We start from the raw sequence: 24,768 nt of genomic DNA, 5'->3' as shown, positions 1-24,768 counted from the left end.
TAGGATTCCAGGTGTTTCCATACCTAGACGACTGGCTCCTAACTGCCACCTCCAGGCATCTACTCTTGAAAGCTCTAGCAGCCACTATCTCTCTAGGCAACTCCTTAGGATTCACCTTCAATTGGACAAAATCCGTATTGCTGCCATCGCAGCATGTTCTGTTTATTGGTGCAGAAATAGACTCAAGGCAGATGCGAGTCTATCTTCCTGCGGAAAGGATAGCAACGTTGCAGTCTCAGATTCGGGCATTACTCCTCAGACGTCGCGCTCCAGCGAGAATGGTCCTGCAGCTGTTGGGTTCCATGTCAGCCACCATTCTTCTGGTTGGCAAGGTTGCATATGAGGATACTCCAGTGGCTCCTATCAGTCCAGTGGTCTTATCAAGACCTTCCCCTCAGTCACCACATTTTGATCACAGAGTCGTGCAAACAGGATCTTCGTTGGTGGCTTCTTTCCTCCAACCTGAATCTAGGGCGACCCTTTGTTCCCCCATCCCCCTCGGCCACGCTGACCACAGACGCCTCCCAGACAGGGTGGGGGGCACATTATCTGGACAGGTCGGTCCAAGGCACGTGGCACACCGACGAGAGTCTTCTCCACATCAATATCCTGGAAATGAGGGCGGTGCTTTTAACGTTGCAAGCACTGCACGATCACCTTCCCCAGGCGATTGCCATTCAGTCCGACAACATGTCGGTAGTCTGGTACTTAAACAAGCAAGGAGGGACCAGGTCTTACCCCCTTTGCAGAGAGGCCATGAAGGTATGGGATTGGGCGATTGCTACCAAACGTTTCCTAGTGGCAACACACATTCCGGGGAGATCCAACGTGATAGCCGACAGACTGAGCAGAACTATTCTCCCCCCTCACAAGTGGTCCTTGAACGACAGAGTGGTAACACAGATTTTCATGAGATGGGGAGCTCCTTGTTGCGATCTTTTCGCAACTCCCCTCAACGCGAAATGCACTCAGTTTTTCTCTCACCCCAGCTCCGGGGGAGATCCCCAAGGATGCTCTAGTCCAAGCTTGGCTCCCCGGTCTGCTATACGCTTTTCCACCGGTTCCCCTTCTCCCCAAGGTGATTCAGAAGGCGATTCGCTTGGAAAGCAAAATGATTCTAATCGCCCCATACTGGCCTCGTCAAGACTGGTTCCCCTTTCTTCACAAATATGCATTGCTGGGTCCCTGGTTTCTGGACCAAGTTCCGGACCTCTTGACGCATCAGTCAGGACAGCTCCATCAGTCCCTCCATTCACTGAAGTTAGCAGCTTGGCTACTCCTCTTCCGACCATAGTTAGGAGCCATTCTTTCGACCCTGAAGTCATGCATATTTTGTCCTCAGCCCACAAGACTTCTACTAAAAAGATGTATAGCAATAAATGGAAGAGGTTTGCTATTTGGGCCCAACTCCGAGGATTAGACCCTATGACAGCCTCGGTGTCAGAGGTTCTGAAGTTTTTAGCTTCCCTGTTCAGCCAAGGTTGTTCGGTGTCTACCATCAAAGTTCAATTGGCTGCTATTTCCAATTTTCACGAGAGCGCAGATCCACCTTTAATGAGCAACAAGTTGTGCAAAGCCTTTATTAAAGGAGCTTGGCTTCTACAGCCCCCTATATCTCATCCTGCACCACCGTGGGACCTTAACGTGGTGTTAGGTGCATTAACCTCATCTCCCTTTGAGCCGGCAGCAGCCTGTGACTTAAAATTTCTTTCTTGGAAGACTGCTCTTCTAGTTGCTATTACATCAGCCAGGCGAGTTTCAGAACTTCAAGCCCTGTGTGTAAAACCACCATACCTGGTATTTCACAAAGATAGAGTATCTCTTAGACCAAACCCATCCGTTATACCAAAGGTCTGTTCTAACTTTTGTTTGCAACAATCACTGGAATTACCATTTTTTTTCCCTAAGTATTCAAACAGAGCTGAATATACCTTTCACAGCTTAGACGTGCACAGACAATTACGTTTCTATTTGGATAGGACACACCAAGCACGAAAATCAGATCAACTGTTTGTGTCCTTTTCGGATAGTAAATTGGGCAAAGCCGTCACGAAAGTCACTATTGCCAAGTGGATCAGGGACTGTATCAGTCATATTTATCTCATTTCAAATAAGGAGCTTATAGTTCCAATGAAAGCTCATTCTACCCAGGGCTATGGCCACTTCGGCAGCCTTTCATTCCAAGCTCTCTATTAGTGACATTTGTGCGGCTGCTACGTGGTCTTCTCTACACACCTTTATTTCTCACTACAAATTGGATGTGGCATCTAGGGGCCGAGCTTCCTTCGGTTCCATGGTTCTCAGGAGCGTTTTCCAGTGAGCCACCCAGGAATTAGGTGCTAGGGACGCTGTCCCATCTGTAGAGAATGTAGGCGAGATAGGATCACATTACATCTTTTAGTTATGTACTTACCATAACTTTAGACGTATGGGATCCATCTCGCCTACATTCCTAATAACCCACCCTCCTTCCCCCTGCCTCGTAGACCAGAAAAGACCAGACGATCCAAATTCAACTTCTTCCTCTCTTGGAACACCTGGCAATGTTATAACAACAGTCTATGTGTGTGTGCATGTGTGCGGACAAACAAGATCTGGGGAAGCAGTAGTGGTGCATCCTGGGATACGAGGTAACTCAGCCAATAAGAGACTGCGTTCTATTGTATAGCGGCCGAGTCGTAGCCGAGGATCGGCTCCGAACCCATCTGTAGAGAATGTAGGCGAGATGGATCCCATACATCTAAAGTTATGGTAAGTACATAACTAAAAGTTACTCTGCATCTACCAATCTGAATGGGTGCTTGAACTGAATGTTTACTGTTGTTAGGAATATATCGGAGCTTAATTCAAATGTTTTTCTTTATTTATTTGAGACTGTCCTGTAATGTTGTTTTAAATATTTCCTGTGATTTTGAACTCTGATGTTACTGTAAATGTATATTTAGTATTGTCTTGTTCTTTTATTTATTACAAAATATATTTAAACCTTTTATTGTGGCTGGCCTGTCTAGACATGTTTAAGCTCAGAGTACTTACATATTTATTTGGTGACACTGTGTAGGCCACTCGTAATAACCTTGCTCTTGGTCTAACTACCATTTGTATTGATAGTAACATTACACAGTAAGATTGGACACCCTTTGTTAAGGGCCTTAAAGTAGTTGATAAAGAGGTGACTGGTGGCAGTAATAACTACCTTATAGTCTCGGCAAAAGGGGGCATAGCTAGTAAAACTGTGCCAGCCTTTCCCAGGTGTGTGTGTGTGTGTGTGTGTGTGTGTGTGTGTGTGTGTGTGTGTATCAAACCTCAGTGTGTGTGTCAGCTACTTGGGCAGGGATACAAAGCACTGGTTGGACAAGAGAGAGTGTTTGATGTCTTGGCTTGGCCACTCAGCTGAAATCTCAGCTCTACAGATGTGCCAGCGGAGGGTCTTATTGGGGATCTGGATACAGAGGGAGAAACCAGACGTAGACTGTGGTCTTTGTGTGCTCTTAAGGGAAATTGCAATTGATCTGGAGAGCTGCATCTAGAAATACTATGGTGTGTACCTGTCATCCTCACAGTATACGTCCCCCACTGGTGTTAGTCGTGAGGATTGAGGCTCCTTGATTATTGGGCCAGTGGAGAAAGCGTCACATTTATTGGCTGGCAGTGGTGGGACCACCACATTACATATTGGGATTCAGTGGTGTAGATATTGAATTGCGGTGGTTTGTAAATAGTAGTCACAGAGGAAGGTGTTTGTACTCTGTCAGCCACACAGTGACCATTCAGAGTTTCATATCACAATAATTTTATTTTTTTGTGTTAGCTTAGTCAGGAGAGCGGGCAAGGATGTCAGCAGAGGAGTATGGCAAGCTGAAAAGGAGTAGTTGGCTGGGATGTGCCAAACCAAAGGATTGGGGCTTGCCAACATGCCAAAAACAGAAATGATTGCAGCCTTAGCCACAGTTGCATCAGACCAGCAACCAGGAGGACAGCAAGACTGGCCTTGGGGGATGTACAGTTCTCAGAAAATGAACAGTTCAACCTTTCCACAGAGGACTTAAAAATCCATCTGGAGTTAGAAATTTGGAGGCTGAAGAAAAGGAGAGACTACGCCAGGAGAAACAAATGGAATTAGAAGCAGCACAGAGACTGACATGTCTGGAAGCTGAGGAAAATGAGAGGCAGAGGCAACATGAAAATGAGATGCTGACTCTTTGCTAGGGTCATGGAGATAATAGGGAAAGAGATAACTGAACCCCAGAATCAGCAAAGGTCAGTAAATGTCTTCCACAATTTACAGAGAGTGATAATTTGGATAGTTTTATGCATATGTTTGAAAGGATATGTAAACAGTATAATGTTGACCAAGGACTCTAGATATGGTTCCTGACCCTCCATGGTAAAGCTGTAGCTGAGATCTCAACTCTATAGCTGTGCCAGTGGGGATCTGGAGAAAGAGGGAGAAACCAGCCTCGGACTGACTGTGGTCTCTGTATGCTGTTAAGGTAAATTACAGTTGATGCAGAGAGCTGTATCTGGAAATAGTGTGTGTGCACCTGTCATCCTCACAATGTGCGTCCCCAACTGGTGCTAGTGATGAGGATTGAGGCTCCTTGATTACTGGGCCAGTGGTGGGGAGTCACAGTAGGATTAACCTGGTCAGCAAAGGATAAATAAATTAAAATATTTAAATAAAATCCTGCTCCCTGTCCATACACATACACATGGAAAAGCATGAATTATAGTTTGTGCAGATGTGTTGTGGCTATCAGCGTGATACGAGTCCGTTTTAAAGCAACTGTGTCTCAGTTGTTCACAGGGGAAACAATGTGTAACGCTGGTGTGCCATTAAAGCAATATTAAGTCACAGTGAACTTGATATGTCTTGTATGGTTTTATCAGCAACTGAGGATATAACCTGCTTTTTATGATATTTTAAAGTTATACTGCCTTATGTACGTTGCAAATGCACGTGCACTGCATTCTTCCATTGCCTTTAGTGCTTTAACAGCCTCATTCCAAATAACTTGTATTTAAAAGTCTCACACTAATTAGACTGACACTTCATCAGTCTTCCTCTAAGCAACCCAAATACTGTCAAGATACATTTAACATGAGGAACCAACATAGCTACAATAAACCTTGGCAGCAAGCTGTATGTCAGTCACATTAACAGTGCCTCAAAATTAAATATTGTAACAAAAGGTTCCATTAATGTCTGCATGTTAAATATGAATGGCGTTTTCATCTATTATTTTGATAATATAATGAAAGGGGTGTAGCCCTAAAGTTTTATTTTGTACTGAAACTTCATATTACTGTCTCCACTCTCAAAAATAACATTTAAAAATATACACCTAACTACTGTCCATTACAGTTATAGAAGTGCATGCTCCATTATCAGCCATAGCACCTACAGTCATAAAAGGTCATTTTTAGAGTGATCCTATATGAAATGTTGTACACAGATATGTGTTGCAGATGCTACTTCAGACAGTTGCAGTAATAAGAACCATAATGTTCCTGAGTGTTGCTTAGCAAATATGTACTCATTTGAGTATAACAGTTATTCCTGGCTAAATCTCTGAAAATGATGCCAGTTATTCCATTTTATGTTTATATATTATGGTTTATTAGTAGAGCTATTTGAGTCAGTACAAGTTAACAGTAATAAGGTTATCTGGATGGCAATTAGATAAAATGTTTGTCTATTACTTCAGATGAAAATGATCTGAGTCTGTTACTGGCAGTTTTGTTTGTGGATATTATAATTATTATCTGAAGTATATAAAACATATTCTTGGCAAATTAATTTGGTATATTGTGCAACTAAAAAAAATCATCTGGCAGAAAAACGCTGTGCTGATATTTTAAATGGAATTCAACTGAGACTTTTGCTGGTAGTTTTGTTCTCTGTATACATTATGATGATTGTTAAATATGGAAACCATATGTTTTTTTTTCTTTTGCATCAATAAAACATTTTGTCTGGTTGTTATTTTTGTGGCTTTGGATTATTTCTAGAATTCCTTTGAGGAAAAGCACTGCATTCCACGCAAAATGAATGCAGGTGCTATCTGCTTTTCACATTCCATCTGAGTTTATCTTAAAGCACTGTTTTATAGTATGCAAGCATTGCAGCATAACAATATTTTCTTTTGCAGTCTCTTTTAACTGCCTGTGCCAAGTGCGTGCCTGTGACTCAGTACAGTACTTCAAGAATTCTGCAGTATTGTAGTAACTGAAATTAAAAAGTCATCTAGTTGCAGGGATGGGAAAAGTTGATGAGTCAATTTGCTGTCAGAGAAAATTCCTTTACGACTGTGTCATTCTGTGACAGGTCTCGGACAGGACAGTAGTAAATCATTTTGTAATCTTTGCCAGCAGTCGAATGTACTTTGCTGAATCACAACCTGTCATATGGCACCCAAGACCTAATTCCTTTTCCCACTGTTTATATTTTAAGAGTGCTCTGTGCCAGTAGTTAAGTCAGGTTTGCATCAACACCAGCTGCTTCTTCTATTGATGTCACCAGCTGTTCTTTTGAGTGAATTACAGTTCTGTTTGTATCTATTACAGGACTCTACACCATTAACTTTGAAGGTGCCTTATACCACTTGTACTGAGATAGTGATTTGTTGCCTCATGGTCAGTTTATAGCATAGGCTGAATACAAGCAGTATAATGAGTAGGAGAAGGAGAGACCAAGAGAAAGCATTACGTTTTTTATTTATTTAGGAAATGAAAATGTGACACGTCTTGTATGAAGCAGTGTTGTGAAAACTACAGAACTATTACATTGTAGCACTGAATTGTAATAATTCATTTGCACTTTTTTGCTAAGGACCGGTGGCAACACATGCAGTTGTGTTGCAAGTGGTGTAAACTGTAGTGATAATTAATGCATTCACTTAGTCAGTCAAGTTTATGTTTTTGAGCAAGACACCTTTTATTTTTTTTTTTAATTATATAAAGATCTGCTGGAAAGTTATCTGCTCAGATTTTTTTCTTTGCATAAAGCCGGTTCCATTTTACAAGTTTGAAAACTAAGCAACAGTGATGAGCAGTTCTGCAACATTCTGAGGTTCACACAACCGAAAGTTACCGTCATTTGGTTTGTAGTTTGTAGAGTTGGCACCTGCATTTTACAGTAGTCATGTCAGTTCATTAAAATTGTAAAGTGTGTGCCAGTCTGACTTGCATGTACTTCATGAAAGTGTTAAATATAAAAAGATGCGTCTCCATATGTATTGTAACTGTGTAAAAATTTGTTTCAGAAGTATGTAGATGTATCTTGTTCCCTTGTCTGGGCCGTACCAGAAAATATTTTGGTCCTTTGGGTCAGTTAGATCCATGTTATTAAATCAACAACTAAACTGTCTCATGTCAAAACATCACATTCAAGCTGCTGAAATCCCTGTGAAATGAAACGCCAGCATTAAAATTCCGCACTGTAATCAAAACAACAAAGACTTGAAAATACTGAAACACTAAATCATCTAGGATAAACCTTTTGCAGGCGATAAATGTGGGGTTTCACCAATCCCCTAGGCTATATTTATACTAACTCTGCATTTATATACCCAGTAGAAGTATGCAGCTCCCTGAACTATGCCATTTCCAGATTATGCAGTCATTCCAAGCCCTTTAAGATAGTGTCTCTGGGTTGTATTTGGTTATTGTATTCCAAGTTCTTTGTTAGATCGCTTCAGTGTCTGCATTACACACATTTGGCATTCTGGAATTCAAAACACTGTCATCATTCTGGTTAATCTGCCTTCCTGTTTGTCAAATGAAATAAGTGAAACAAATTAGAGTATACAGTTCTGCAGACTTCTGAACAAGTCCAGAGCGATGAAGATATGCTTAATAAAATCTGTTGGAAAAAAAGTATGCTGACTTCAAAGAAACTCTTTTTGGTCAAATGTAGTCTAAAGCCCTGGGATATTATAGCCTCTCTCTTCCTCAAACCTTGTACAAAGTGAATTTAATAGTCCTTATTCTGGTCATGTACTGACCTTCCACAAAGTCAAGTCCTCCATATCCCTGTTTTTCTTCAGTCCTTCATTTAGTATTAATAGTGTCCCTGATAAGTCTTTAATCTGCAAAAGACAAAAACAGTCTTATGGAGCCTTACTTTTAACACTTTATTATAATCAGTTGTGCTATGTAAAATTATTTGCATCGCATTTATTTTTAGGATGTTTTGCCCAGATGGCTGCTGGCTATCAGTCCCTCTTTTGGTCAGTAAGTCTATTCATTCTCATCACTGAGTAATGGCAGAACAAGAGGGGGTCATCTTCCAAGGAGCCGTCCGTGTGGATTCCAAGATTTTAGAGTTTTCTTTCCATTCCTATCAGTGCATGCACCCAGCAAGGTGCTAGGGAGGAGAGTGCATTGAGTGACGGGCATCCCTCTTACTTCCACAAGGGATGTATCTTTCAATCAACCCTGCCCCTCCTGCAGCAAAAGTGGTGGGTTCTCTGTCTCCATCATGGAGATTGTACCACCCTCTGGTCCTCTGAATGCACGCATATCCCTCCTTTGTTCCTGGAGAGCGGAGTAGGCTATGTCTAAATCTTGCTCCAGCATGAAATGTCTTGTGTGTTTTACACTGTTATTTGTTGACTTAATTACAGCCATGAGTAAATATGTTACCAAATTTTTGTATACATGGACTGTGGGTTTCAGGTACTTTTTGATGGAAAGCTGTATTCTGAGGCATATAGTCTTGAGGAATTGTACTGGGTCACTTCACATCTCTACTGTATGTAGTTCATTCAGCTACTGTTATGCACTTGTACTCGTGCAATAAGATGTTAAGTCTGTCTAGTATGGCATGGGTGGTACTTGCAGATCTCTTGTCTCTTCAAAGAGAGGAGAAGTTCATTTAGCAGCAACCAAATCCTTCCATTAGGTGACCTCAGCCTGTTCCTTTGCCATCTTTGTATATGTTCAAAGCTTATAGTTAAACTCCAAATGACAGCACCATAAATGGGCATTTGTTCTAGCAGGTCTGCAACAAGTCGTGTTGATTACCTCATTGCTGTACTGCAGGCAATATTATTCATTCTGCTGTACAACTGCTGTGTACCGCTAAGTTGGTTATTACCTAATTGTTGCATCTTAGAGTTCAGTTCTTCATATATTAAACTGAGGTGGTGAAGTTTTTCCTGTCTCTCTCCTGAGTTTTGTAGAGAGGGTAGAGTCCTCTGTTCTGTAACCTAATTGCAATCTGAAGTTAAACAAAGTCAGTGTCATTACCTGATCAATGAACAGGCAAGAATCTACTGTTGTGCTGTGTAATTATGTAGGATTAGGCATGATTATTGCTGTCATATGATAAGTGATTTATGGGCAGCCTAACTTGTCTCATTCCTCTAATTTTATGTATTTAGATAGGATCACTGCATTTGACAGATTACTGTGTTATAGGTGATATCTTCCTGTCCTGCTCTGTTACCGCTCTGATGCCAAATTAGGTATTTTGTCAGTGGGTCTGCTGCTCATGATAAAACAACCCAAGTTCCTGAACCTCACCCCATTGAAGCAAACATACCAAATGCATGCCTTATGAGCTGTGCACACAAGCTTGTACAGACACACACAGTTGTATTTATAGTTGCCTGAATAGAATGGGCAGATTCCAAGAGGTACGTCAGCTATTAATAGAAGCAGTACAGGTGAATGGTATGGTTCGGTGGATGTTACTGAAAGCATTGTATTGACAGAACAAATGAGTCATAGAGTTATTTGTGTCTCCCAGGAGAGCAGCCATTTTTGATTGTTTTAAGAATTTTAGTCCTATGACATCTGAAATTTGAGGACACTAGGCCATTTACCATATAAGGGCTTGTAAAGGTGCTGAATTGGAGGGCACTGTAAAATCTATTGTGGACATAAGCAGTACCTTAGTGGCTTGAAGTAACAAAGTGGCTGTGTTATTTATGGAGATAAATGTCATAGAACTACCCCCTTCTAAGACCATTTTAGCTCTATCCTTAACCCCACAATGCCCTCATTCTCCTAATCACTGCTGTCCTCTCTCTATCTCTCCTTAAACCTCTGTGTGTGTGTGTGTGTGTATATATATATATATATATATATATATATATGTTCATAGGCATGCTGAATTTTGCAGTGATACATATTTGAAGTCAATGACTCAATCCTTCATATAACCATTTTTACTCAGTGCTACAAAGCTTCCCTTAAGGTATCTTTAATACCTACTTTTTTCTGTCTTTTCAATGGTTACTTAATTCTGACATCGTAACCTAAGCTTGAAAAGTTTCTCTGTTGCCCATTGTCTAAAATGGTTCCTTTTGGATCAGCCCACTACTACTGTAGTGAACAAACTACACTATACAACACTAAACCACAACAAAAAATAAATAACTAAATAAGGGTGGTACATTCCAGGTTCCCATACAGAAATTAGTTTAATCCAATGTGATCCTTAAATATATAGGGACTTTAGTAGAGAAGTTTGAGACAAAACCTTGAAATCACAAATTTATCGATTTGCTCACATGACTCAAAGTGGGGAAACACACGATGTGCGGCTTTAATGCAGTTGATGCAATATCCAAGGCAGATGCTATGGTGTGGATTATTAGAAGATACAATTTGCTGAGGATTCAGCCATTAACAGGAGGTGTAAAGGGGGAATTAATCAATGTTTTTCTGAAGAAAGATTTCTTGTTAGGAACCTGAAATTGGAGGAAAAGGTAAAGCAGCTTTTCCATTCACCCATATCTAGATTCAAGAGACAGTGTACGTTAAAGTCTGGGTGTTTCTATAAGGAATGTGGAATAGCATCTTTGAACTCGCTCTTGAGCTGCTGATGTTGGTAATGTTATTAAGGGCAGTGTAGAAGCTTGCAGTGTAACTAGGTGTCATGTTTTTATTTCTAGGATCTGTAACCTTGTTATGAGCCACTTGTAACCCTCGAAACAATTTGCTGCAAATGTATCACAGTCATCAGTGAAGGGCAACATAGGTGGCTGAATAGCTGCTCCATGAAAAAAGGTCTCCAGTACACCTAGAATGGCTTCTCGCATACATGTATGTTTTTCTTGATCTTTTAAATGCATTGTTTTAGTGACATAAAGTTGGGGAATGGTTACTAATAACATAGGTTATGACATCCATTTACCATATTTCTTATCTTTTGCCACTAGTTTTCACCTTAAAACAGCCATGGCACTAAAGGAGATAATTTGACTCAAGTTTTTGTCAGTTGGTAGAAGTAGCTGTGTGGAATTGTCAGTCAGTGTTTGGTCCTGGAATAAGAGACATTCACCCTTCATATGAAATCTTGATGAACTGTATTTGAAGTAGAAATTTAGCATGCAAAAAAAAATCTCCACAAAGTATAAAAACATTTTGCAAAAAACGAAGTACAGTGATCATTACATTTCTGTAGCTTACAAATTACAGGTAGTGTTGTTGACGTATTGGCAGTTGATAATTATATACAACAGTAATTGTTGCAATCAAGACAATACAGTTGGTTTATCTAGTTACAATAATTTTAGGTAGTGTGGTAGTACACATTATAATGAAAGTTTTTATAGTTTAAAAGGGGTGTCTGCAACAGTTTTTAGGTAGACTGCAGGTAGATTTTAGGAAGAAGAGATTAAGAGAAAGCAAAGGTTTAGCTAATGTATATTAGTAAGACTAGCAGCTAGTTTGTAGGGAGAAATGGGGGAGCTAGGTCATTTGGAACAGGAGTTGCTAGGTTGCTTTGGAACAGGAGCAGATGCTTGTAGTTTTTGTTAGTGAATTTGAAATTCTTGTGGTCTGTTATTGTCCTGATGCTGCTTGGTAGGGCATTCCAGATTTTTTGCTACAGATTGGGAGTATAGGCACTGACCACCTTTTTTGTTTAGTCTGTGTACCAATGTAATCTGTTTCATGTTTGTGAGGTTGTTTTCTGAGCAGTATAAATCATTGGTTTATAGACCACACAGTCAGGTTGATGTATGTTAATTCAAAAGATATCAACACTTTTACTTATGTTTCCCATGTATATGTTTCCCATGTATTTAAGGACTTTATTTAAATAAAGTCTATATTTTATCACGTGCTTCTGCTTTGTTTCTGATTCTGCCAGAAACAATTTTTATCATATACAAAATCTAAAACTCTAAATGACTTGGTGTTAATGAATAATTCTGTGCCATGCCAAAAGTAAGTTAGTCATGTTCAAATGTGGCCATTGTAATGTGTATAAATAATACACAGACAAGGAAATATGTAGAAGGTAATGGATATGTACTTATGCTTTTTGATAAGTAGTACTGCAACACATAGAATGTAGTTTATGAAGTCTGTTCTACTTTTGAGCCAGCAATGAGGTACACTGGTAAAACTGTTAGAATGGTGAAAGTTCGTGTTCAGGAACATATTTGTAAGGTTAATATTGCCTCATCTGTCAGTGCAGTTACATTACATGTCAAATCAAATTAATAAGGATATGTCCCTGCTATGAAATTAACTTTGGAAACGCAGTTCAATTTTACGATTAATGCATTAGCTTCTTGTTGGGTAAAAAGCTGAGATGAATTGGATTTTTTGATGTAAAGGTGGTCTGTGGTGTGTAGTATTTAGTGCTGACTAAAACGTTTATGTACTTGGTTAATTGAACGCTCTTCTCTATAGTATGTGGAGGAACACAGCTCTGTAAGTACTTGAAAGCAGTTGTCAAAGGTGTCGGGGTGTTGTTTTAATTGTATGTATTGTACCATTTTTGTGTGTGTATACATTAGTATCTGAGGTTCAAATCCTGATGTGGTAAGAGCTATTCACTGTGTTCCACAGGTACAGAGTTACCATCGGGGCAAATCAGTCATTTATGACTAAAGTTGTGTCAGAATTCTCTCTTAACCAGCATGTTCAGTTGTCTGTGTTCTTTCCTCAACTATAGAACAAGGAGGAAAGAATATTTTACGTAGTAGGTGTCCACTGGTATCTTAGATATTGTATGGACAGGACAAAGTCCTTTGAGCTTATTGGTTGTGTATCTTTCAATCAAGAGTAGCAGAGCAAGCTAGTGTACAAGGAAATCCTTTCCAAATTGCTAACAGACTATATTGATTTTTATTATAATAAATACAGAGAAGCCCGTCATAGAGAGATTGTATATCAGCTGCATTCTTTAGAAGTGTTTCAGCACAAATCATTTGTGAGGCAGCCATTTAGTTCTCTGTCCACATATTTTTAAAACACTACAACCTGGGTGTACATTGTAGAGGCAGGAAATAGATTAGGACCACCTATGAATGGACCACCTGCCATCATGGAGTTCAAGTGAATGGACTTGGCAGGATGGCCAGTGCTTTTACCCACTTCCCATTCCAGATGTAGCTTTGGAGCCTTGTCTTATGTCATGAATTCTGCTAAAGCAAAGATCCTAATGAAGAATGTGAGAAATTTCCATAACTGTAGATGTTATAATAGGATTACTGTTGCAGTGCTAGTGCCCTTCTTCCTTGCCCCTTTTGGCAGAGTAGTCTTTTTGAATCTAGAGGTATGGGAAAGGAAGAAGGCAGGAACAGTAATTAACCCTACTCTGTACTTGCCTTTATCCCTAGTACTTAAAGGCAGTTTACTACAGTTGAGACTCTCCATGTGCATGCAATCATTCTATGATGAAAAACGTCTTCCTTCACAGGACATAGCATCACATTCACCTGCAAAAAAGAACAGATAATGGTGCAGGTTGACTTCTTGTTTTATCCTGGATGCAAGCATACGTTGTTGCGTAATGAGGAGTTGGATCAAGTCCATATATCTGTCAATCCCTGGGAGTCCGTAAAACAGATATTCTTTTATGAATAATACTGCATATCAGGAATTCTGATAAAGATAGTAATGTAATTGTATGAGAAACTCAGTATAACAGTATATGTTTGAATAGGAACACCATTGAAGTACTTAGCTCCCTCATGCCTTCCACAACATTACAGGGTAGTCCTGTTACACTCTAGAGCTGCAGGAGAGGCAGAAACCTGGAACAGGAACAGCCCCTATTTATTCATAGCATCTAATGTCAGGGAACCACAGTGGTAAAAGAGATCAGAGCATTGCATGAGCTAACAACCACTTTGGGATGCAAGCATGCATCCTTGTTTACGAAGAAGTTTGCCTACATGCATATGTCCACAAAGCTGTGTGAGTCACGCTGGTCATCCTGCAGCTAAATTTCCCAGTATGTCAAGAATTCTACAGCAGCAAGAATCCTTCTTGAATATGTGCTATGACAATGAGTTTCTCACACTGCTGCACTTTGTCACCTTTTCCACATGCCTGGACTTTAGTTTAATGCCTGTTGAGAATATTTTATGGTTAACACTTGTATGCTGCCCTTCATTTAAAAGGGTGTCCTTCAGATGTAGAGAAGCACCTTTAACTAAACTTATTTGACAGGTCTAGTTAATTCAAAGATGCACACTGTCAGAAATGGATATTTGTATCTTTCTTTTAATGTATTTTATAATCTTGTAAACCATGCAGGTGATTTTCCAGTACCAAACCACAGATGTGTTTACAGCGAATGTATACATTCTATAAATATAAGATGTACTGTACTCTTATCTCGCCTTCATTCTTACATATGGGTTCGGAGCCAATCCTTGGCTCCAACTCAGACGATTACAAAGCTCAAAGTCTCTCAGTTGGCTCGTGACAAGGTAGATATCCCATAGTGCACAAGTAAGAATCTCCCCAGATCTCGTTTACTGCGTCTGCGAGTTCAGAAGTGTTCTTTCGTGGCTGTGGCTAAGTTGTAATTTCTTCATTATTCAGCTTCTTTAGTGATTGTTTTTTAATGATATTAGTTGTTTAGTATAAATAGCTTAACTGTTGTTATTCTAGTAGTAAATTAGTAGCGTGTTTTTTTAATTTTTGCAAATTGTCGAAAACTTGCTGACCGTCACTTCCGCAGGCCCTTTTTTTCGAGTGGTATCCCTTCTTATGTTTGCTAGTTTTTTGCTAAATTTTTTCTCTTAGGCATAGGTCTGTGTTTTTGGTTTAGAACCTATTCTAGCCTTTTGTTTGACTAGAATAAGTAGTTTAAAATTAATAGCTGTGTGCAGTGCTTCTTTATTAGCTAGAACTAGTTAGAGTGTTTGCTGAATTTATTGCAGTTGTTGCAAATTGTTGACGTTGCTTACTTCTCTGTTTAGGGCTAGGCCCATTTAAGTTAGAGGACCTAGTCCTCTATTGCCTTCCCTCTAGTGTGTTGTTTCCTCAGGAGGGCTAGGCCCGTTTAAGTTAGAGGACCTAGTCCTCTGTTTTTGCTCGTGCTTGTGTTTGTTGTTTTTGAGCAGGGCTAGACCCGTTTAAGTTAGAGGACCTTGTCCTCTCTTCCTTTTTTCCCCCTCTTGAGTGCTTTTTGTGACAATATTTCTAAGGAATCTCAAAGGATCATAAACCTTTGGGGTTTAAAAAGTGTCTCAAATGTTCTCAAAAAATGTCTCTGACTGACTGACATAGTATTTGTTTACTGCCTGGGAGCCATACATCTTCAGCAGACATGTTCCTTTTGCCACTCCTTTAGTTCTCGGGTTCTCCAGGAAAGGAAGAACAAATTGATCCTGAAAGGTCTCCTTAAACCTTCCTTTGAGGAGGATTTAGTCAGCTCTTCATCATCGCATTCCAGGTCTCCCTCTTCTAAAAAAAAGAGAAGGTCAAGTCTGTCAAGAGACAGTTTCCCACACCGACTGTTTTATCTGGACCTCCACAAAAAATTACAAAATTGGACAAACCTTTTACCTCTTTGGTTCCGCTATCTTCGGAGCCGGTCGAGGTTATTGACTTTGACGCTCCAGTCTCGGCTCTAAGTTTTTCGGAGCCAGATACTGAACACTTACCTCAGAGCCAGACTAGAGAATTATTACCGGTTTCTCCAACACTCGGATCTCCAATTTTACAGAGATCTAGATCACCTACCTTGTCTTCCAGATCCTCCAAGAGTCTTTCTGAAGAGGATGTAGAGAGAGTGTTGCTTAGACTTTTGAAGTTGTCGGTGCTAGCTAATTTGTTGCCGGCTCCGACCCACTCTGTTCCAAAGCCATCTAAGACCATATTACCTGCTTCTGTTCCTCTTCCGAGCCATGTCTGTCCTTCGGAGCTAGAGCTATTGGTGCCGCTTGTTGTGGAACAGTCGGTTCCAGCACCTCTATTGTCTGTCTCAGAGCAGAGTTCCGCTCTGACACCTTTGGGTGCCGTCCTTGGTGTCTAGGAGCCGAAGCTCACCAGTCTGCCCCGACAGGGACGCTTGGACCCGAACTTCTTCAGTTCCGAGCCTACCTCTCGGTGCGTTGGCTCAGTTAAGCTCGGATCCTACATCTATCTCGGAGCCAATCGCTTTGGAGCCAAGGGCTACCTTTGCTTCCTCAGAACTGAGGATGTCCTCGGAGCCAGAGAGATCTGCCTTCAAGATGATGAGGAGCGTGCTGTTTAGGTCTTCAGCATCACACAAGCGTACCGATGCTCTTCCCCCTCAAGCTCCGACCTCTGTCTCAGCACCATCTCTCTCTCTCTCTCTCTCTCTCTCTCTTGACAGCAGAGACCTGCAGCCTCAGGAGCCCCCATTGGGTGGCTCCCAGTCTTCCGAGACCTCCCCAGAATACCCTTCTGAGGAGCCTCCTCAGAAGAGAACTTATAAGAGGAAGCATGTAGATTCCCCCTAATGAGTCCATCACCTCTGATACTGACCTCGAGGAGTTAGAAGGGTCCCCTAGGTCATCCTCTGATGATATCTCCTTCGTAAATATCCTAGAGATCCTGAAACAGAGAGGCAGCTGGCCCACTGTCACCCCTTCTGATGAGGAGTCCGTGTACCTGAAGGCTTTCGGGTCTCAACCTTCAGCCTCTTGGGTGCCTCCACCTTTCGATGAGCTCTTAGATTTAGTCAGTCGAAAGGTGTGGGAAACTCCTGATGCCATGGAACCAGTCTCCAGAAGGCCTAACAAATTTCTTTCAGCCCCCAAAAGAGGGTTTTTGACTAAAGGTGTGCCTGTAGATACCATGGTGGTGGCAGCAACCACAAAAAAGGAACTAGCGGAAACTTCCTCATCTGTCCACCCACCGAACAAGGAGTCTCGAACGATGGACAGATAAGGGAAGCGTATCTTCTCTTCAGTGGCTTTTACACTCAGATCGCTGAATTACCTCACCCATTTCACTAGGCTATAAAGAGATCTCCTAAAGGAGCTAGGAGATGCTCTCCAAGGTACTTTAGCTGAAGGAGTCCCTGAGGAGGTTACTGCTCAGTTGTCTACCTCTTAAACTCCATTGTTAACTCCTCCATGAGGCTGATATCTTATGCAGCAGATGGAGTGAGCAGGGCAGCGGGTTCAGGAGTTTCCCTTAGGAGACACTCCTGGATACGCTTATGTAACTTTGTGGAGCCCTTCAAATCTACATTTACCAATGCCTCCTTTGACGGTTCCTGTCCGTTTGGACCAAAGGTAAAAGATACACTCACCAGGTGCAAGCAGGAAGGGAAAACTCTCTTTGCCATGGGAGTAAGTTTTTCCGTCGCTTCTGAACTATACCCTAAGGGTCAGAGAGGTGGGAAAATGTGGTTCAAGAAATCTCAGAGATTTTTCCCGGATGCACAAGGTGATTCCTTCTCCAGGGGCAGAGTAGTAGGAAGGTAATGGTAGACGTCACCTTAGAGGTGGGGGGGTCCGCAAAACCAGGGTGACCGTGATTCCTTTCGTGGATATCCCTATCAGCGCTCCTGAAGTGGGGCCCGACTGCGCTTCTCTGGAGCCAGTCGGGGGTCGCTTATCTTTGTATCCAGAAGCCTGGCACAACATCACCCAAGACAAGTGGGTACAAAGAATAATTTCCAGAGGATACTCCATACCCTTCTCTTCTCCACCTCATCCCACCAAGAAAATCCCAGATGTTTCACCCAATCACAGGGATCAAGCAACTATAGAAGTCCAAATGTTGCTTCAAAAGAGTCATCCAAACCGTCCCCGCAGACCAGATAGAATTCTAAACTTACTCCAGATTCTTTTTAGTGCCAAAACGAACAGGGGACTGGAGGCCCATTTTGGATCTCAGCAAGTTAAACAAATCAGTGAAGAAATCCAAGTTCCGAATGGTAACACTGCAGTCTATACTCCCTCTGTTAGGGAAAGACAATTGGATGTGCTCCATAGACCTCTAAGATGCGTACTACCACATAAAAATGAGCAGAGCATCGAGGAGTCATTTACACTTCCAGCTGGGAGCCAGTCATTACCAATTTTGTGCTCTGCCCTTTGGTCTCACCACAGCCCGCAGGTTGCTCACCAAATGCATGGCGGTAGTAACGGCTTGGATTCCAAGTGTTTCCATACCTGGATGACTGGCTCCTGACTGCCACCACCAGGCACCTACTTTTACAAGCCAGGGATTCAACCATCAGAGTCTGCACTCAGCTAGGGATTACTATAAATTGGGAAAAGTCTGCTTTGTCGCCCTCTCAATATCTGACTTTTATAGGCGCAGAAATAGACAGTCGCAGTGATGGCTCGCCTTTTTGCAGACAGAATACAAAATCTCAGACAACAGATATACAGCCTTCTTCCCCAAAACAGTCAAAGTGAAGACAGTACTCAAACTTCTAGGAACCATGACCTCTACTATAACTCTAGTTCCACTAGCCAGACTACATATGAGAATTCTACAATGGCTACTCTTTTCCAGTGGTCTCTTCAACAACTGCCTCTGTCTCATCCCATTCTGATAACAGAATCTTGCAAAAAGGACCTTTGTTGGTGGATCCAGTCCAATCAACTAACGATAGGGACACCATTCATTCATCACCAACCTGTTGCTACTGTGACCGCGGATGTCTCCCAGATTGGGGGGGGGGTATTACCTAGGAAGGACAGTCCAAGGCACATGGCAAGTACATGAGGCTCACTTGCATATCAATGTCTTGGAGATGAAAGCAGTGCTACTAGGGTTGCAAGCACTTCACGACTTTCTTCCTCTAGGGATAATAGCAATCCAATCAGACAATATGTTAGTGGTATGGTATATAAACAAACCAGGGGGAACCAGATCCTACCCCCTATGTCGAGAGACTCTTCTTGTTTGGCAGTGGACGATATCTTCCCCATGCTTTCTAGTTGCCATGCATATCGCAGGGACAACCAATGTGATAGCCAACAAGCTCAGCAGGGCAATCTTGATGCCTCACGAGTGGTCTCTGAATCAGAAAGTTGTGGAACAGATTTTTCCCAAATGGGGACAGCCTTGCTGCGATCTGTTTGCCAGCCCAATGAATGCCAAATGCAGCAGCTACGTCTCCCTGATCCCCCCTCCGGGAGAGATACTGAGAGATGCACTTGTTCACAATTGGCCCTCGGGACTCCTTTATGCCTTTCCTTGGGAAGCATAATGATTCTTATCACTCCTTACTGGCCTCGTCAGATTTGGTTCACCATTCTCGGGCCTCACCTTCTGAACGATCCATGGACTCTGGACCCAATACCAGACATATGTCAGGCACTTTCCATCCCTTTCTCCACACCCTCAACTTGACAGCGTGGCTGCTCCACTTCCAGCCCTAGTCAGGCTTCATGATTTCTCTCGTGCAGTTACACATATCCTGACGTCCTCTCACAAGCCTTCTACGAGAAAATTGTACGTTAGCAAATGGAAAAGATTTTCTCTCTGGGCACGAGAAAAAAAAAATAGATCCTTACACAGCCTCCATTCCCTTAGTGTTAGAATTCCTTACCAAACTTTTTCATCAGGGATCAGCTGCTGCTACAATCAAAGTTCAATTAGCAGCTATCTCCAATTTTCATTTGAGACAACACTAACCTAATCTTATGGCTCACAGATTGTATAAATCATTTTTAAAAGGCACTACCTTGCTAAGACCTCCTTTTCAGTTATCTGTATCTCCCTGGGATCTGCATTTTGTTCTTTCTAAACTTACCTCCCCGCCCTTTGAACCTGCACATACTTGTGACGTAAAAGTTCCATTCATGGAAGACCATTTTTCTAGTAGCCATCACATCCGCCAGAAGTGTCAGAGTTACAAGCACTTTCAGTCAAACCTCCTTACTTGATTTTTCATAGAGACAGAGTTCCCTTCGTACAAATCCATCCTTCATCCCCAATGTTTGTTCTCAATCTAATATGAATCAAACTATTGAACTGCCAGTCGTTTTTTCCTAATCATTCAAACAATGCAGAATATAAGTTCCATCAGCTTGATGTTCACAGACCGTTAAGGTTCTATCTTCATAGAACCAAGGAGTTTAGGAGATATGACCAATTGTTTATATCTTTTTTGGAGACGAGAAAAGGTATGCCAGTCTCCAAGATAATGTTATCAAACTGGATTTCAAATTGTATATCTTTTATTTCCTCTTCTAATGACAAAGAACTCCCATTTAAAATTAAAGCTCATTCTACCAGATCTGTATCCACATCTGCTGCCTTTCAAGCCAGAATCCCAATGGACAGTATATGTGCAGCAGCAACTTGGTCTACCCCTTATACTTTCATTACTCATTACAAATTGGATTTAGCCTCCAGGGACAGAGCCTCCTTTGGTTCCACGGTTCTTAGGAGTATATTCCTGTGAGCCACCCGAAAAAAAGGTGCTAGAGACGCTGTCCAATATGTAAGAATGAGGGCGAGATAGTACTACAGAACATAAAGAAGTTATGTACTCCCCATAACGTTCCATGTTTGTTGTCCATCTCACCCCTCATTCTTACAAACCCACCCTCCTACCCCCATCCATGTATCTTTGGAAGATCTGGAGACAAGATAGGTATCTATCTTCCTTAGGGTTGAAGACCTTTCATCTTTGTTTTTCCTTGTGGAAATACCTTCTGTCACTTTTTAGACAGCAGCAAACAAGATCTGGGGATTGTTACTAGTGCACTATGGGATACCTACCTTGCCAGGAGCCAACTGAGAGACTTCGAGCTTTGTAATCGGCCGAGTCAGAACTGAGGATTGGCTTCAAACCCATATGTAAGAATGAAGGGCGAGATGGACTACAAACATGGAACGTTATGGTGAGTACATAATTTCTTTTTAGCATTTACTGAGCAAATTATATGCAAGTTTTGTAGCTATCTGATGTGAAGTGAGTTGGGCAAATGGGGCTACATTGTAGCATCTGTTTTTGAAGGATGGCAGATTATCAGTTCATATCCCCCATGGTACACTGCAGAATAGGTGCTGAAATGTGATTCCAACTGATTGTTGTGGGGAAAAAACAGCACCTTTCTCATCTTTTGAAATTACGTGCACATTTGCAACCTGCTGGGCCTTTCACACTGCACATCACCATTTATGTGAACTATGCAAGTGAGCTTTTCATTCTTTTACTTGACAGTGAGGGACTTTTGTGTTTGGCAGGATATACCATATTGGTGTATAGTATATGTGATTTTCGTGATTTTCTGTAAGTAAAGAAGCTTGTACTGGGGTTTTATTCATTGAAACAATCATTAAACTCAAAAAGACAAACCCCATTCCACCTATGATCATTGTCCACCCTCAACCTCCTTACCCCCTTCTGAAACAAACTGAAAATGTATTTTCAGTCAAGTACCTTAGAATATGGAAACCAGTCCCCAGAAGCATAAGTGATGCACTGTCCTTCCTACATTTAGGTAAGAACTAAAAGCTCACGTCCTTAACCAAGCAAAGTGCAAGTGCTACAACAAAATTAATTTCACACCTTCTCATCATAACAGCCACACACCATTTTTTGCAGAAGAAACGACCTGGATACACTCAAGACCCTTTGCATACTTCACTGAAACCCCCAGTACTTGACCTTCCTAAGGTAATCGCTACTATGGGTACTTTATACTAAGATTTTCCCCAATCCAGCTACCTACTGAGTTAATACCAAAGTGCTTACTAAATATTCAGGTGCTGTTCATTGTGTATATAATATTGTGTTATGATTAACATAAGTTCACACTGCTAAATATTCCCAATGCTTATGCACGAGAATTACTTATCATTGTAATAATTCTGTTTACTTATGCACCTTTAATAATTTCCTGTTGACTTTTGTTTATGGACTTATGTTTGACTTTGTATGTGCCTGTATTGCTGTAAGCTCTTCGATTTTTTTTTCCTCTGTTTTCTATTCTGGGCTGAACCTGAAAATGGTCTGTTGAGATCAGTGTTTTGCTGTGGTTAAAAAATAAAAGTAGATTAGTTAATAAACATTTCAGAAAGCTTTCCTGTAAACACTTGCCAGTGTCATGACAATACAATTGCCATCTTAAACTGCAAGTTGACCATTAAGGAAAAAAACATTCATTCCAGTTTCAACCTCTTACCCAAGTTCATGTTATGAAAATCGTGTCCATTCCTGTTTCTGTCATGTCCCTGAAATAAATAAAAATTGCTTGCAAGCAAAGATAAAATATTTAAATGTGGTATTTTTTTCTCCTTTAATGGCAACACCCTCTCCCCTACATGCACGTGTTCAAAATATCTGAAGTGATGATTCTAAGGGTGCCAAACTATCTGAATGACAACATGCCAGTAAAGAAATCATCAGGTGTAATCTTCACAAGGGATATGCTTTAATAGTAAAGAAAACCATCATGTGTAACTGTTCATGCAGTTTTAATTAAAAAAAATCTGCTCCACCCATCAAAACGAGTGCCCCTATGCTTTTACTGGTAGGGTGCCCAGTTCTCTAGTGCTGGCAGTTCCAGTTATGAAACTAGCAAGTACCCATAATGTCAAGCTCATGAAATAAAAAACATATTTTTAATTCCTAAAAGAAAATCTTTCTTCTTTATCTTGTGTAGCCCAGTTTTCAAGGGTGACTTATGAGCACTTTCTGGTTAAGTCGCTTATTTTAGAATCACAAGCAAAGGGAACATTGAGAGTCAACCCCTAAACTACTGCATGAAGTTCTTTAGCACCTCGTTGCATTAATCCTCTGCATAGAATTTCCTGACTTGAAGTGATGCAAATACATTCCTGATGTTCATGGTGTTACCCTGCTGCAGTCATCTCACTTGGGTTATCCTGCTGTCAGGCGGTCCCGCAGTCGGCCTGAATTCCAAAGTCTTGGTCCGGTGTCGGTTGCTGTCGCTTCTTCCCTGACGTCAGTGCGCCAGGGGTATATAAGAGGCATCCAACGCCATTTTCTTCAGTCTTTCTTGCCGCGCGGTGCCCGAAGCAGAAGCAGTTCGCAAGTGCCGGTTGGCCGACACCTGAGATTTTCGATTCGATTTTCAGTCTGAAGTCTTCAATAAAGCTAAGTACCCCATTGGGGAACATTTTCTTGCCTCAGTCCGATGTCAGAAAAAGTTAACAATTGCATTTCTTGTGGGAAGCAAATACCTCATAAGGACTTCCATTCCTATTGTATTCCTTGCCTAGGCCCAGACCACGACGTCACAGGTTGTCGGTTTTGTGCTAGGTTTAATAAACGAAATATCAAACGTCATTTTGACTTTGCACGGCATTACTTTGGTAGGAAATTTAATTATATCATGCCGTCAGAGCAGCCGACCGACATACATAAAAAATGCAAGGATAAGGACAGGCAGCCTAGGAACAAGCCAAACTCCGAGGCCTCTACTGAGCCTGTCACCGGTTCTCCGGTTTTCAGTGAGGTGCCTACGCAGCCCCTGACGACCGCAGAACTGGAACCCCAGACTGCTGCGGATTCCCAAGCGGAGTCTACTAGGCCAACGCAGCCATCTTCTGACACCAGAGCAGAAGTAGACCCCGGTAAAATGGAAACACCTTCGGTTGGAAAAGGTGTCTCCAGACCGACTACACTCACCATTAAATCTTATGCTAAGCTTAAATCTCCTTTAAAACCTAAGAAGACTGTACATCACTCTACAGTTCAAGGCCCCATGCCTAAGAAACAGATGCTTAAGATGGCTGAAGATTTGATTACCCTAATCAGGGGTTCCCATCCTCCTCCTCCTGATAAAAGACCAAGACAAGAGGAGGATTATGCTTCCTCTGACCAGGTTTCAATTTCCTCAGATTCTTCTGAGGAACAGGATTACACTTTTCCACCTTATGGAGACTCTGATGCTGAAGACTCTATTCCCTCAGCATCTCCCCCTGAAGACTACTCATTTGGGGAAACTTTACATACCATGAGGGAACATTGCCACTGGGAAGGCCAGGACTACTCTGATTCTAAGAAAAGGCTCCGAGATTTCCTTTTACTACCCCAGCACAGACCTCTTGCTATCCCTCCAGTTTTAGATATCGTGGATGATGTTTACTTGGGGTCTAGTTTGAATCTAGACTCGCTACCTCCTGCTCCAGCCAAACCAGACAGATACTACAGAGTACCTGACTCACACAAATTCCTTTATAAAAGCCCTGTGGCTGACCCAGAAACAATTTCCCAGGGTCCTAAGGGAGTTAAAGCTTCTATGACTAAAAATCCTGTGCCCTCTGAAAGGGATTCCAGAGCCCTAGATATATGGGGAATGAAAATATACACCTCAGCAACTCTGGCTATGAGAGCATTAAATTGTCAGTTTCACATGTTGAAATATCAGCAATTCCTAATATCTCAATTAAAACAAAAAATGAGCACACATACTGATCAGACTGAATTCAAGGAAATGCAGGATCTGTTGCATGCAGCTGAACAGGTGGGCAAACATACTTTACAAAGCGGATTCGTTGGAAGCTTCCTGTAGAGCAGCTGTTACTGGCTCTGTCTTACGTAGACATGCTTGGTTAAAAGAACAAAGCCTTCCTGATCATGTTAAAGCAAAATTA

At 41.5% G+C, this 24,768-nt stretch overlaps 1 protein-coding gene across 1 annotated transcript in view; it reads left to right on the top strand.

Moving 5' to 3' along the window:
* IL11RA (interleukin 11 receptor subunit alpha) overlaps positions 1–24,768 on the top strand; it is a gene marked incomplete in the record, with an annotated part of 3,068,236 nt that overhangs the window by 1,280,259 nt on the left and 1,763,209 nt on the right. Inside the window, 1 exon segment of the mRNA XM_044077548.1 lies at positions 10,905–11,055. Coding sequence (XP_043933483.1) covers positions 11,038–11,055 — 18 coding nt within the window.

This window comes from Protopterus annectens, chromosome 1.part1 (genome assembly GCF_019279795.1).
Source record: "Protopterus annectens isolate FY-2018-M chromosome 1.part1, PAN1.0, whole genome shotgun sequence".
Classification (NCBI taxonomy): domain Eukaryota; kingdom Metazoa; phylum Chordata; order Ceratodontiformes; family Protopteridae; genus Protopterus; species Protopterus annectens.
The sequence above is the reverse complement of the archived record's forward strand: the minus strand, read 5'-3'. Positions and strand labels throughout refer to the sequence as shown.